We start from the raw sequence: 15,176 nt of genomic DNA, 5'->3' as shown, positions 1-15,176 counted from the left end.
AGCCCAAACTAGAGATAGAGAACCGGAGAACCGGAGACCAGACCCGTTCAGTCCAGTTGGAACTACTTAGCTCATATCACGCCCCTCTGGGACTATTCAGCTATGCAAATGTAGCGCCCGTTTCCCAAGTGTATATCATGATGGGCCACACGCCAGGTGTCAAAAATGTTTCAATGGAACTTGTCATTCGCTGGCCGTGTGAAGGTTTCCTCGAGGGTTGCCCCGAAACGGACAACATGTTTGCGTAATTAGAGCGACTCTCGAGGGTTAAGTGCCAACTGTTGTAGCAGCAATTTTTGAGTCAGCAACTGAGCGGGTGAACAGAAAGGGTTAAATGCACGCGCCTGCTTAAAGTAATCAAGCAGAAATAACGCACAAGTTCAAAAGATTTTTGAAAACCAAAACCGTTTTATAGCATTTGGTTTCATTGTGTTTTAATGCATAAGAAACCCCTAATAAAGTTTCAATACAGTTCCTTTATCCTTTAAAGTTCTTTTTCATATAAAGTAACTGGAGCAAATAATAGGAAAGTTATTTGGAATTCATTTTTGTAGGGGACGAAAATGTTAGAATATGCATACCACAAAATCAATACATGCTAAACCATTTCAAAAACATTTTTGGAATAAACATCTAAATATCATAGACACATATTCACAAGAAAAGCTTACTTCAAAAAATGTTTTAAAACTTAAACACAATATTATTGTTATTTTTATGTCGTCGATAATCATTTGGATATTGAGTTCGTATGTGCTTAGAAGTCTTTCAAATAATTAACAGAATTTCTGGAAGTATCTTCAAAATAAATTTTACTTAGAATATTAATTTCTATGTAAGCACAATATTATTGTAATTCTTGTTATCGAAATTATCTTAGACATCCATATACATTTTTGTTTTTTAAAATATCTATTTTTGTAAGGTTTTCGTTTAGCTTAGAGGATTTACTCTAATATATTCTAATTTTTTGACATTCAAAATAAGCTTCCTTTTATGCTCAAAAGAGTCTGTAAGAATTTTGTTTGTGCGTATTTTTGAGTAGTTAAGAAAGGCAATTTAGAAGATTAATTTTTTTAAATTTACAGAAAAGGCATTTATAGATTTTCTAGTATCTCTTCACATACCTCAACTACAAACCCATTTTCTACATGCTTAAATATAATTTCTTGATATCTATATGCATTAACTAGTCTGCCTGATATAGGTTTATGTACATTCTTTTCTATAAGCGAATTTATGTTTCATTTAGATATTCTTATATACTGACTCCATAAAAACTGTAATGCAGCAGACTTCTGGGGGAGTTTTTTTGTTTTTGTTCAGCTGCATTACGGTACCGCAACAAAGTAGTCATTTAATGCCCATTACCTTATAAAAACAATCAGCTAATAAAGCCTTCCTGCAACTAGCAGCAGCAGCAGCAGCAGCAGCAGCAGCGGCACAAGCAGCAGCCCAAACAAGCGTTAAATTTTATGACCACAAAACCCACAACGAGTTAACGTTAACCCGACCAACAAAAACAACAGCAGCAACAACAACAGCAATAACAAATAGCAAAACAACAACAAAACAAAAGTTTTCAACAAGCCGCCTTTCCGGCATTGGGGCACCATTAAAAAGCGGCTGTCCATATGGGCAACTGTGTCACAATTGTCTAGTACATGATTTCTATAATCAAATGGCCCAAGCCGCTGCATGCCACGCCCACACACAGAGGCGTGCACGTGCATCAGAATGAAACAAACTTGAGTTGCATTAGGAAATTAACGACAACATCAGCAACAGCAAAAGCAACAGCAACAACAAAAAATGGCTTGACTATGATTATAAGCTATTTGCCTAATTGCGCATCATTAGACAAATGTTGGGTTGTTATGGCGCATAAACAACATGTGTGCATATGTGTTGTATGTAAAATGTATCTGAAAGATACTTTTGTGCCTGCCTGTGGGCTAATGCTGTAAGTTCTGCTCACCTGCGGCTGTTGTCTCTGTCAGTTAAAGTGCGCGTCATAAAAATTAATCAAGCGTTGCTAATTTGTCTGGCTAACGGTGCCTACGCGGGCGCGTTCCGAAACTCCTCACATGGCAATCATTAAAAAACATGTGAAAACAATGAGTGTTAACGGCTCGGGCTGTGCCCACTGATGAGCCCGCTGCGGCACAGCTGCATTTGCAGCATGGCACTGAGTTAGCCCTTCAAAAATCGATAGAGCTTGAGCCGGTCTGAACCCACATGTCCTGGCCACGCTCCGTTGCCCGGCCTAACGATTGTCTGTGCTCGGGCTCTGTGCTTTTGGCTATGGAACTGGCTGTGGCCCTGGTATTTTGTCTCGTCATTCGTCTGTCGACTGTCTGTCCTGTCCATGTGCTCCGCTTTTGTATGCCTTCCTGTCAATCAGCGCTTTGTTGTTGCGCCCGCCTGGCAGCCACTTACTACCGCCTCATTGTCAATGTCGACGTCGTCGTCGTCGTCCTCGTCGTTGTTGTCATCCTCGAAAATATTTTTACATATTTTTTTGAGCAGCTCCGCCATATAATTCATAAAAATTCCAACGGTGGCCCACACACGACGAAACTGCTGACAAACCGCAGACAAAGCGATCCACAGGATGTGCACTGTAGGGGCGGGGGGTGTGGCAACTGTACCGCCTACTCCATTGACAGTTAAGTGAATGCCCGGGCGAGGCTTATCAGCTGCGGCTTAACAAGCCGTTGAGGGATGTGTGTGCAGCATGTGGGGCATCCCTTGAGCTCCAGGTCCCCAACCTTCTATTGTGATCCATGCCCCAAAAAATGGACAGGGTTCTGTACCTGCTTTGCATGAGGCCCCGCAGTTAACCCATTCCATTCCACATTCATCTGAATTTATCATTACCCTTTCATCTGCTGCTTGCATTGCTTAACATGCGACAGCTCCGACGGAGTTTTTTTTTATTTTTTTAATATTCTCCTTTGTTATTGAAACCCGTTTCCTCGTTTATATATTTTAATTTATTGAGTTTTGTTTAATATCCTGTTTTGAATTCTAACTTCTGTCTTTTACATTCATAATGCACTCAAGAAATATCTAAAGGTCCTCATCGGCCTTTGTTATTAGAGAAAATAATACTAATACAGGTTTTTATGAAAAACATAGAACCTCGAGAAATCGACTTATATTTCTTAAAACTTTGAAATTAACTGAAAACCATTTTATTTATAATCTCTACTTTAATATTTTCCGAATATACATTCTGTAGAACCTTCGTTAATTTGCGTTTGTTTTTATCTACCTTCAACACTTAATCCCTTCTCTACCATGTTGTATTCCTCCCCCTTTTATTGCTACTGTCAATATCCTAGCGCTACTCGTTACCCACTTCCTGGTTGTTTGGATGACATGTGACGACTGACAGGCAGCTACTTCAGAGCTTTACATTTGTATTTCTTGCATTTTGACTTGCGCCCCCTTGAAGCACTTTGCCACCCCACTTGGCATGCATATAGAGTCTAGAGTTTGCCGCATTCTTTTTCAAAAACTCGACTAATTTGATCCCCAGGCGCTGCTTGTGCTCGTCCTCTCGTCCTCTTCTTTTTTTTTTGCTTTCTAAACCGCCTTCTGCTTACGCGCTGTGATTTTCTCAGCTTGCCCAGGCGTGAAGCATTTTTCCGCAACCTTGTGACCTCACACACACACACACTTGCAGATACAGAACGACCCCTGAGCACCCATACAGGCATAGAAATTCAATATTGCGCTCTATGTCTATGCTAATGAATGGCTCGCGAACTGTGGACTCTGAATTTGGGGGCTGGGGGCGCGGGGAGGACTGTCCTGATGTCTCGTCTCGCCTTTTTATTTATTTTTCCGGGTTCCTGTTGCGAGCGTCGCTCCGGTTCGCCCTTTTTTGCTCTGCTGCCTTTTTGCGGTTTGCAGCAGCAACTAAAAGTATGCAACACTTTTTTTCACTTTTTCGCATGTTGCTTTTTGCATATTTAATGGCCGGGCACAGACAAAATGGCGACGCCTATTTTTTTCTGGTCTTTTGGTTACCGCCCCGCAGCCCATGCCTTTGTGGTTAGGCGTTGATTTGTGGGCGCATCGTGTGCCGCTCGCTGTCGCATCTCGTGTCTATTTGCGGTTGGGAAAATGTGGGCAGAAAGGATATTTGTTTGTGTTTTGGTTTTTGTTTTTGTTTTCGCTTTTTTGCACGCTTCTGATGTGACTTTAATGAACTTGGAACATGTCGAAAATCAATATGCGCTTTGCTTGAAGTGCTTTTAAGCCCTAGCAAGCTTCCCGCTTGGCTTTCAAGTGGCAGACATGCGAGAGACAGACGACAGTCAAGAGACAAACAGACAGTCGACAGTCGACAGTCGACAGTCGACAGTCTCGCTGCCAGCTTGTCAGAATAATAGAATACATTTTACTTAAGAGCGGAGAGGGGGGGGGGTGTTGTACTGATTGTATGCAATGACAGTAACTGGCAAATATATGTATATATATTTATATATACATATATATATATGGAAAAAGTTGTCAACTGTCGCTCGTGTGGCAGCTATGCAAATGCAAGCAGACATTAAGCCTGGCTACCTGCATTGCACACACGCACACGCACACAGACACATTGACTGAGCCCCTTCTCTGGCTTTTACGCCCACTTCCCCATTATTAAATCATCAAAAGTGTTGGCCATCAAATTGTGACAATAGCCACAGGAAACGCGCACAGTCAGAGTCATATACCTGCGAGAGTTGCATGTCGCTTTCCCACTCTCTCCCCCACTTCAACTCCCCCACTCTCCCTCTCTTTCTCTCTTTCTGGTCTGCTTAGATAGTTGCCTTGCCGTTTGGGCTTCAGCAAAGTCGCTGCAGTTTCCTTGCTGTCTGCGTTGTCATTTGATTTGATTACAGCTGAGGGAAATTCGAGTCGTCTCCTTGGCTGAAGTTCTTGTTGTTGCTGTTGTTGTAGCTGCAACTGTCTGCTTGCTTGATGGATTAATATGACGCTGCTGTCTGACTAGGCAAACAGCCCGCATGTTGGGCTTTAAGCCGCCAGCAGCAGTAGCAGCAGCAGCAGCAGCAGCAGCAGTAACCACGCACTGCAATCGGAGCCAATTTGTCTAGTTGTAGCTACCAGCTCGCTCCAACAGCTACCAGCTACACCCTATTTAAATGCTCAACAGTCGCTCGCTTGATTAGCGCCGCTGAATTGACAGAAATTGTCATTGGCAGGTCTAGAGTCACAGCAAGGCCCCAGGGCTCAGGCCCACGCCCACATGCAGCCCCACTTGCACCCCTAGCCCAGGCCGCCTTTCAACACGTTCTACAATTTGCGTCACTTGTTGTGTGTGTGTGTGTGTGTAAAAGTTGCATTAAGTCTTTCCCTGCTCGCCTTCCCTTGTGCATTTGCTGCATTTTTCACTTGGATTTTGTTCAGTTCAAGAGACAGGCCGGGGGAGAAGGGGGGGGAGGGAGATAGAGAGCGAGCTGCCGTCACGTCAATTGCTTAATTGATCAATTTAATTTGACACTCATTCAGACACTCGACGCGGCAGAGGCAAGATAAATATCTTTTGCTCCCGATTTGCAGAGCGAGTCAACTCGCTTTTTGTGTTTCGATTTATGCAAATTGTGCCGAGCCATGTGGCCTACCATATATATATATATACATCTACATGCGAGACACATTCTATATGTCAGTCTCTCTGCCTCTCGTTCCAGCTTCATTGATGTGCTCTACTTTGGAAATTTGTCTGTTTTTTTTTTGTTGTTTTGTATTTTTTTCCATGAAAACTGCGCTGCGCTTCATCAATTAATCAATTTGGTTTGTTGGTATTTTCGTTGCGGGCATTTTTCAGTTGTTCTGGTTCTACTTCTTCTTCTTCTATTTTCGAGTTAATCAGGAAGTCAGCCAAAAACACAGTTTGATGTTTAAATTTTCAGCACGCGGGTCTGCAATTTGTTTAGTCACACACATTTAGATCGAGGTGTGTGTGGCTGTGTTTGTGTGTTGACATTTAAAATGAAAACACATTTGATTGATGACCTGTGTCCAGTTAGCTAGACTCAGAAATGCCAGAGGGGTGTTAGAGCAATGAAATTTGAGATTGTTTAGGTTGATAGAGAGCTGGTAAAGTTAATTAAGATTTCTAGGAAATTGTCAAACAGAAACGAGTTAAACATCGAATTATGCCGGCTAACAAGCGGTTCGAATGGCACTGCTTAAATAAAGGGGATGTAAAAATCAAGAAATATTTAAATTAAAAAATTGTCGAATTTATGAAAATATTATTTTAAAATCGATTTCAATTATATAGCCGTAGAATATTCTTAGTTTTAAATGTGTCTTTTGTTTTAATGTCCTGGAAGAGGCAATTATAATTTTGTTATGAGGGGAGATATCTCTAGCGTATGCATATTCTGGATCAGCATCAATAGTTTCTCGATTGTATTCAATATTTTTGTGCTGAGTTCCAGTTTACTTTGTATTACAATAATGGTTCTTCAATTTGTGAATGTAATTTTGTTTTTCTCGGCTGACTGTGACCCTTTCCCACACTTTGCGCTCTGTAAGCTGGTTTCGCAAGCTATTATATCACACTCTTATCGACAGGCCAACTGTGAATGGCAATGAGTGCCTGGCATTATATGTCTGTGTGTATGTGGTTATATATATGCTGCTAACGCCTCTATCCGCTAAAGTTGGCTGCGACTATTGGGCGATAAATCTTTTATGACAACCATTAAAAATGCAGTCGTAGAGCTGAAATTGCTAGGCTGGTTCTGGCCGGCTGGCTAATGCCACTTTTAGAGCCAATTGAGCGTATAATTAACTAACTGTACATTTCAATTTATGAAATATTCGCGCGGCACAACGAAAAATGCAGCAGAAACAAAAAACAAAAACAAACAAACCGCGCAGCGAACTTGCCACAAGACGTGGCAAGCTCAAGCCGCAGAGCGCTCAAAGCGCCGCCAGGTGCAACGGCTGACCAGAAGGCATTGCCACGCGCTCCAGAGCGAGTGTCACTATGCATCTAACCTACATTGTGTGGCAGGCAGCCAGCCGGGATCGCTTTGCCCGATCGCTGGATCGCTGAATCGCCGCTGGACGCGTTTGCTGCTGTGCATATGAAGCACAGCAAGTTAATACTATGACAGGCGGCATTTGTCAAGTATTTTTTTTTGCTTTTAGTTTAGTTTTTTGCCTGCTGCAGTTGAGAATTTTCTAATTTGTTGGCCAGAGTCGAGCGTCAAAGGCTGCCGCTGGGCCAGAGTCAAAGTACCTGCGCCCTGCGACGTTGAAAGATGAGCAATTAAGCGCTGAGTTATTGACAAGAGTCAAGGGAAAAGCCAACACAAACACACACTAGAGATGCGGGGTCAGGCGGGGGTGTTGCCTTTCCTGCTGCAGCAGCTGCCTCTCACGTGACAAATTACCACATGACGTTGCCCATTTTTTGCATGCATGTTGCATCGCGGCGCTGCTGCTGCTGCACGTTGTTGAGCTTGGGGTTTTTGTGGAGGAGTCATCAGGCGGTCGATAAGGTTGCTCAGGTTGCAAACAGCAGGATGGGCACATTTGTTAGATAAACATCAGCATGGAGCACTATGTGGGCATCGGCTACTCGTAAACTGAGCAGCCACTGAGGCAGCGGGTCTCTCGTTAGCTCTGGAGGAATGTGAGGTAGAATGTGGCCAGGCAGAAAAGAAGTTTGATTCTCTTACACAGCACTTCGAAGCTTGACATGACACTAGCAAAGATTAATAAAGCAACTTATCGAACCTAAATATTATAAGAATTATTTTCAAGTATAAAAGAAATGAAAGCTTGTGTAGGATTTCTGAGTTTTTCCTTAAGATCTGCATAAGAAAACCCTAAAACATTTCATATAATCTTCTGTTAAATGTATAGATTATACGAGAATATGAAGAATAATATTTTAATTTATCGGAAATCTTTAAAATATCAATTAAGCTTAAGACAATCAAAGGTGCAAAGACAAACGTGCTTAAGAAATAAAGTACAAGTCCAAGGCCAAGTCGAATTCCCTGACAAATTACCCATAGAAATGCAACCTTTAATTTGTTGTATATTTTGCTGTAAACCTTTGGGTAGGTAGCAGATCTTTAGAGCCTTTTATCGGTAGCCTGCACAGATCTCGTTTGTCATGTTAGTGAATGAAAAGAGAAGTCACTTGAGTATGCCAACAGTCGAGGCTTAGGCTCTAACTAACTCTTAACTTCAGTCAGAGCTGTCTGAATGGTTCTTTTCAATCTGTTGACTGTCTCCGGAATTAGAAAGCACGTTTGGTTATTGCATCATTTGGCTTTAACTGTGAATGAATCTGAAACTCAATTGATGCCAAAATAAAAACAACAAAAACAACAACAACAACTGCCAACGCCAGGCTGTCGACGTAGTCGGTCTTCGGTCTTCGAGAGGGGCTTCCACTTCGACAGCGACTTCGACTTTGCCTTCGAGTTGAATGAATGCAAAGTGAATGTGCGTGACGATGACGCGGAGGATGCGGACCAGCATAGAGTAGAGCAGAGCGGGGATCGACACGTCGTGAGCACAATGCGGATGAGGCGGATGAGGCGGATGAGGTATGTGCCAGTGTGTGCCCATGCCAGCATCCAAGGCTCCGCCCCTCCTCCGCCCTCTTTTTCTCACCGCCACTCTTTCGCTCTGACTCTGTGTGGCTGCCTGAATGACTTTGTGCTTTTCATTTAACATTATTTTGCAACAATTTTGCTTCAGCGAAGGCAGAGCCGGAGACGGCGCAGCCGGGGCAGATATGTGAGCCATAGAAAGCGGCCAAAGCAAACATGTTGACTGCCTGACTGCCTGACTGCCCCCCACTGCCCGGCACAAGCCAGTTTCCGCTTTAATTTAACGCTGGCTTACAGTTAAGGAAGAAGAAGCAGCAGCCTCATAGACCCACAGACCCGTCAGCTGGCGCAGCAATTTAAAGCAGCAGATGCACTGCCAGAAAAGCACCTAGCTAAACCAATCCCAACCCCGGAGAGACGAAAATCCAAGTCAGCCCACTTTATGACATGCCCGTAAGGCGGGTGGCCAAGAAATTTATTTAGTTTATGCAAAGCGTGCGGCGAAAAAAAGGGCAAAAGGTAGCACAAAAGGCGGCAGCAGATGAGCGAACGTGCCACGCCAGGCCGAGGCTAGGAGCTGCAAAAAGGACATCCTAGGCGCAGTCCACCCTGGTCCACCAGCTGCTGCCGCTGTGTTTGTGTTTAGTTTGCAAATTTCTTTTGATGTCTTTTAATTTTAATGAGTTGCGATGTGGGCGAAGCGGCGGTGACTACCCTAAGCAAAACTAATTAGAAGCGAAGGCGGCACATTGAGAGCATCGCGTACGTAAGTGTTGAATGTGTGCGCTGAGAAGCGCATAGAAAGGCTCGTAGCTTAAATGAGCTTTTATTGTGAAGGAGTTTTTAGTTGGTGTATGGGCAAAAGATAAAGACGGAAAGTGCTGCTGATGAGAGGGGCCTATCTAAATAAGCTTCAAATGTAATTAAAGAAGCTTTGCTCTTTGAGAATTGAAAGAAGGGAGACAAGTTTCTCTCTGTTCAAAAAGTTCTAATGCAGCTTATGTGCCTTGAAAGCCTTTGTTGAATAAGATTTGCATGTGTATACATTTTTAAATATTAATTAACATTTTGAATTCATCTTTTTCTATTACAGATCTCACTGCCAGGCCAATTTCAATCAGTAAAAAAGTTCTCACCAAAAAATGACGCGCAGCTTATCAACAACAAACAAAGCGAATACAATAAAAACAACAACAATAACAGATTCTAGCTACAAAATGTTCTCCCGCCAGTGCCTTTCCAGCTCCCCACGCTCTAGCTATCCCCGCTCATCGTCATCTACACCAAATCACAGTCGAGTCCGGCATTTGGCCAGTCCGACAAGTAACTGGAATGGCAACTGGAACCTTAGCCTCTTGGCATTGATCATTGCCAGCGGCTGTTTAATGCTCAATACGCCAACAATTGCGGCTTTCGATATTGGTGAGTAGAAGACGACTCATTTTTTGGCAAAAACTAGTGCCTCGTTTATCTGACAAATCAAATAAATGAACTCTTGGGGCGGGCAAGTCAAAAGGTGTGTGCTCATTTATCAATTTTGCCGGGGCAAAGCACCATTAAAGTCAAACTATATCTTAGGCAATGGAAAAAATTTCTATATATGTTTATTTTGAATTTATTCAAGTGGCCCCTTTGAAGGGGCAGGAGTCGACTTCAGTTCAAGAAAAATGTATTTTAATTGACATTGAAAGCACATTTTTATGTGGCTCATCATTCTCTGGGGCAGCGACAGGCGGCACAGTTGGTGGCTTCTGGCCAGTCGCCATGGGACGCCCGTCGCCGTTGCACATGAGATCTGACATAGCTCCGGCTTGGACATGGGTGGTTGTGGATCGTCTGCTTTCTCCCTCTCTCTCGCTCGCTCTCTTTGCCCCGACTCATTAATTGGCATATGGGCATATATATGCATCCTCTAAACTTTTGTGCAAAAATTTTCCACACTCACACACACACACAGTAGTTGCAGCAAAAGTGGCTTTAATGAAGCCATACTGAAGTAGCCATGGTAGCTGGAGCTGACTTAGGATTATGGCTACTTTGAATGGCCCTGGCATGTCAGCGGCTCATAAATTTCTATGTTGATATGAGGACAGGCCGCTGGGGACACTGTGAAGGCTGCCTGATGGACTGAACAAAAGCTAAGCGGCATGGGAAGACTTTCAAAGGAAAAGTATGAGACGCAAATGGGTCGCATTACAATGGCATAAATAGTTATACATAAATATATACAAGCATACATACTTACATACATGTATGTAGCATATGCAGCATAGAAAACAAATAAAACATTTGTGGCAATTTATTGTTAATGGAACTATTGATTTTGTTTGTAGAATACGTTACAATACGGAAATAGGTTAAACGAAAAACGTTAACTTTTTTGGGGGAAAAGCATAGAAAAATACTTTAAATATGAGTTGTTACTAAAAACATAAAAGAAAACTTTTGATCAAATAAAAAAAATATTTAGTCAATTTATAAAAATGTAATCCCTAATTTGAATAGGGAAAAAACGAACTAAAATTATTCAATTATATATTGAATGTATTATGTCTAGAAATCTAGTTTTAGATTTGATTGAGTTGATTAAATTGGTTTACATACCTTAACATTTCCATATAAATTCGTTTTGCACTCCCAAGCTGACAAAAGTGGAAAATTGTTGTGGAATCTGAAAGAAATGAAAAAGAAAAGAAAGAAAAAACAACTATAGTTTCATTTATTTCATAGCTTTTCCTTTCCAACTTTGTAATAAGTTGCGTAGTTTACTCGTTTGCAGCTTCTCTTATTTATACATTTTCCCCGAGTCGACCACAAGTTTTCCTGCAAACTTGCAGCTGTCATATTGCATAAACAGCCAGATTGCCTGCCTGCCTGCCAGCCAGCCAGCCTTTGTCTTCTCTAAATCAAATCTAAGCCATAATATTTATAGTTAATCAAGCAAGCCAAATACATAAATACGAATTTATAAACATGTTCATCTTCAGCAGTCGATGTCGATGCAGATGCAAGACTGCCTTCTTACATGGCTTGTCGATGCCTTCAATATTTGCCCAGCCACCCGCCCTAAAGCCCCCACATAAGCAAATAAGCAGAGGAAGTGCCTTAGTTGCTCTTCTACTTGTTGTTGTTCTTGATGTTGTTGTGCTAGACACATCGAGTGAGTTGAGTTAACAAAACATGCAACAATTTTCCAAATGAATGCACTTGCAATATGCAGTCGAAGGCAACGGCTCCTGACCCGGCCTGGCCCTGGCCCAGCCTCAGTTTCAGCCTCTTTTCCAGAGCAGCTTCAGTTCCCATTAGCATTGCCAGCTATCAAATCCAATCAAGTGCGAATGCAAAAAGCGCCTCTACCAGGTTCTGTCTCCGCGTTTTCGTGTGTGTGTGTGTGTGTGTTTATTTATAAACTTCTAAACGAATGCACGCACCTTGGGCAGGAGGCACTGCAGCATTGAGCTGGGAACTGGAAGCTGGTCCATGCTGTGCCTGCGCAACAAAAGTCATGTCAAATCAGTGTTGATTCTGGCGAAAATGTCAGCAGGCAGTCAGACAGCCAGCCAGCCAGCCAGCCAGCCAGCTCGACAGACAGACAGCTGTTGGCGGCGGGGGCTCCAACTTCAGCCACAACTTCAATTCATATCAAAAGGCAACCTAGAGCAGGGGCAGGGGCTTGATGGGGCATGCGAAATGCAATCGGTAGGCAATAAATTAAGTAAAGTAGTTGACGTTCTGCCCGGCTCGGCTTGACTTTGGCAATGATTAAGTGTTTGCCTTATTTAAAAGCAGATAGTAGTCGCAGTCTCTGCTCCAAGCCATGGGAAAGTGATAGGCCTACCTACACCGGGGACTAGGCACATACAAAACTGGGCGTGCCACCGCCCCGTTGCGGCCCGTTCAAATGTCAAAAGAGAAAAGTCAAATTGACGCTTGACTTATTTTGATAGATTTGATGGGCGTTGCAATGGAGCTGGCCGAGATGAGCACAGGCCACTGGGATCCAGCCCCACCCACTCGGGCATTCTAAATTTACTTTGGCGCGCCTTCCAAGCGAGATGCAAAGCGCATCCATCATTAATTAACGTTATTTTTTTTTTGCTTTTTTCTCTGAAGTTTTTTAATATTTTATGGCTTTTTTTTGTCTTTTCTATTTTATAGCTACGTGCAATGTGCCTTTGGGCATGGAATCCGGCACAATTACAGATGCTCAAATCACAGCTAGCTCAGCCCATGACACGGGATTCGTTGGGCCACAACACGCAAGGTAAGTTATAATTAAGTTTTAGCTAAAACTAAATATGAATTTGAATTCAAAACTTAAAAAATTAAAACCTATATAAAGCTTGAATTCTAAGTTTAACTATCAAATATAATAAATAAATAGAAACACGTAATTAAAATAAAGTCGAAAACATGTTCGTCGAAAAGGCAAAGGTTATAAGAATTCGGTAGTCAAACAAATCGAACTATAATCTCGCTACTAGAGAAAAAAACAAGAAAATCTTGTAATATTACTGATACAATTTGTGAGAATATTTACAGGACAAATGAACCAAAGAGATAGCTTTATAGATCAGCAAATTCTGCTTGTTCAATAAGTTCTCGAGCTCTGATGTTTTGTTTAAAAACATTTCATTTCGTAGGAGCTCGAGACGTTTTTAAAAAAGGAAATCATAATTTTACATGTCAAGTATATTTTTTTTTTTTTTTTATGTCCAATTCCGAGGTCGGAGGTCAGCGCTGTGGCACCTACGTAAGCACTTAACCCAAAGCTGCCCCGACGACTGTCTCCAGCCACTCCCCCCGGCCCATTGCATAGATTATCATGAATGCCTCTGCGTGTTCGTTTAATTGCCAATTTTATAGACAACTTCATTAGCGCGATAAGACAGACAGTCTATAAAATCGAAATCTCAGCCACCGATTGAAAAGAAGCGTCAAACAAACAAAAACTAGAAAAACTTATATTATATTATGGATGACACAAACAGTTGTCCCATCGAAATACCAAATACGAAATTCCAAACCGAATACAAAAGGGTTTTTGCATATCAGTTGGAAAAATATTTGGTGTTCAGCTAGCGCGCTTTAAGAGATATCGCGGGTTCGGGCAGCAGGAAAATCTGTTCGAAATCTGTTCATGAATATGCAGCAAGGGGCCCGGGCAACCGTTTAATGGCCCCAACAGCGATATCTGAATAGCGTGTGCCCGAGTGTGTCGGCAGCCCTTTTTTCACTCCACTAATTAAATGCAATTTCAATGTGGAGCGACTGCAAACCGCAAACCGGTTCACACGGCGGTTCAACCAAAGGGCACAAATATACCAGAAGCATTGCACAGAAACTGAACTGAACTGAACTGAATGCATTTGCCAGCTGGCTAGACGAGTTTAGTTGAGTTTTATATAGTTTTCTTCTTTTTTTTTTAGTTTGGTTGAGGTTTTGTTTACTTTTTATTGACGCATATTTCGTTTGAATTAAAGTTTTATGACTCTACGGGAAGTGTGAGGCAATGCGGGTCAAAAGATTGGGGCGGAAGTTTTGCAATTGCCACGGCTGCTCGTTGCAAATGATTGATGACACCATCAGACCGCTGTCTAGCTGTATAATTAGTATAGGATATCAGAAGTTAACTCGCACATAACCCACACCAGCCACATCTATATAAAGTAAAGCACTCATTCAAACCATAAACATGTCAATTACCACGTGAGTTACGGCAAAATCAATGCAAACATCGGCTCTACTATATATACACATATATACTTGCCACAGATTCTTCTCGCTTTCTGTAATAATTCGCTGTCTGCGTTTATAGACATGCACTTAAAAAACACTCAAGTGCAGGGCTGACTGCCAGAGAGAGAGAAAGACGCACAGACAGACTGACAGACGGACTGAGACCACAAAGGCATCATTAACATTAACCCTTTATGGCGGCACTAAAGTAAAACCACAAAACGATGCGTGATGAGCACGTTGAGATAAACAAAAAAATATATATATGTATATATACATATATATGTTTTCTTGTTTTTGTTTTTGTCCCAGGCAGATTAACTGGAATTTTTACTAAAGAGCCAACGAGGCAAAGTTGAACTTACAAAAAGCTAAAGACAAAGCCTGCGGTACTGGAATTGGACTTGGATTTGAGTTTGGGCTGGGGCTGGGGCTGGAGTTGAGGTCTCTGCATTTGATATGTTTCTTTTCGCTGCGGGCTCTTAACTGTTGGCCAATGGCAGCTGCTGCTGCTGCTGCTCTTGCTGCTGGGCTCTCGACGACTGACTCACCTGAGCGGGGAGTCGTGTCTGGTGGTTTCTGCTGGTGCTGCATAGTTAGTCGCTTGTGGTGGGCAAAGTGCTGTGGATTGACAGGCGACGTGGTTGTTGTGCAGCTAAGTGACTCGAAACTTAATGGCAAATGAAATGGATTAGCGGGCAATGCATTTATTACGTTGTTGCCTTCACTAAGCAGAGTTCCACAATGGTTTGGTACACCTAACAGCACAAATCCTAAACGTTTTTATTTAAGCTTGGGAATTTAGAGTTCTTTCTAGGGGTCTTCATAAAT

General features: G+C 42.3%; 1 protein-coding gene and 1 long non-coding RNA gene across 3 annotated transcripts in view; one reads left to right on the top strand and one right to left on the bottom strand.

Moving 5' to 3' along the window:
• LOC135439344 (uncharacterized) overlaps window positions 1-15,176 on the bottom strand; it is a 71,450-nt gene that overhangs the window by 20,172 nt on the left and 36,102 nt on the right. For both annotated transcript variants that reach the window (XR_010438040.1, XR_010438039.1), the window contains exon 3: window positions 11,211-11,277. This is a non-coding gene — a long non-coding RNA (uncharacterized LOC135439344). The remainder of the gene's footprint in view (window positions 1-11,210; window positions 11,278-15,176) is intronic.
• The window catches only part of smal (smoke alarm), a 42,881-nt gene that overhangs the window by 6,234 nt on the left and 21,471 nt on the right, over window positions 1-15,176 (top strand). The window contains 2 exon segments of the mRNA XM_064698045.1: window positions 9,700-10,028; window positions 12,765-12,870. Coding sequence (XP_064554115.1) covers window positions 9,749-10,028; window positions 12,765-12,870 — 386 coding nt within the window. The 5' untranslated portion in view covers window positions 9,700-9,748.

This window comes from Drosophila montana, unplaced genomic scaffold (genome assembly GCF_035044405.1).
Source record: "Drosophila montana isolate Dmon_TW-CO22-7 unplaced genomic scaffold, ASM3504440v1 contig_402_1, whole genome shotgun sequence".
Taxonomy (NCBI): domain Eukaryota; kingdom Metazoa; phylum Arthropoda; class Insecta; order Diptera; family Drosophilidae; genus Drosophila; species Drosophila montana.
The sequence above is the reverse complement of the archived record's forward strand: the minus strand, read 5'-3'. Positions and strand labels throughout refer to the sequence as shown.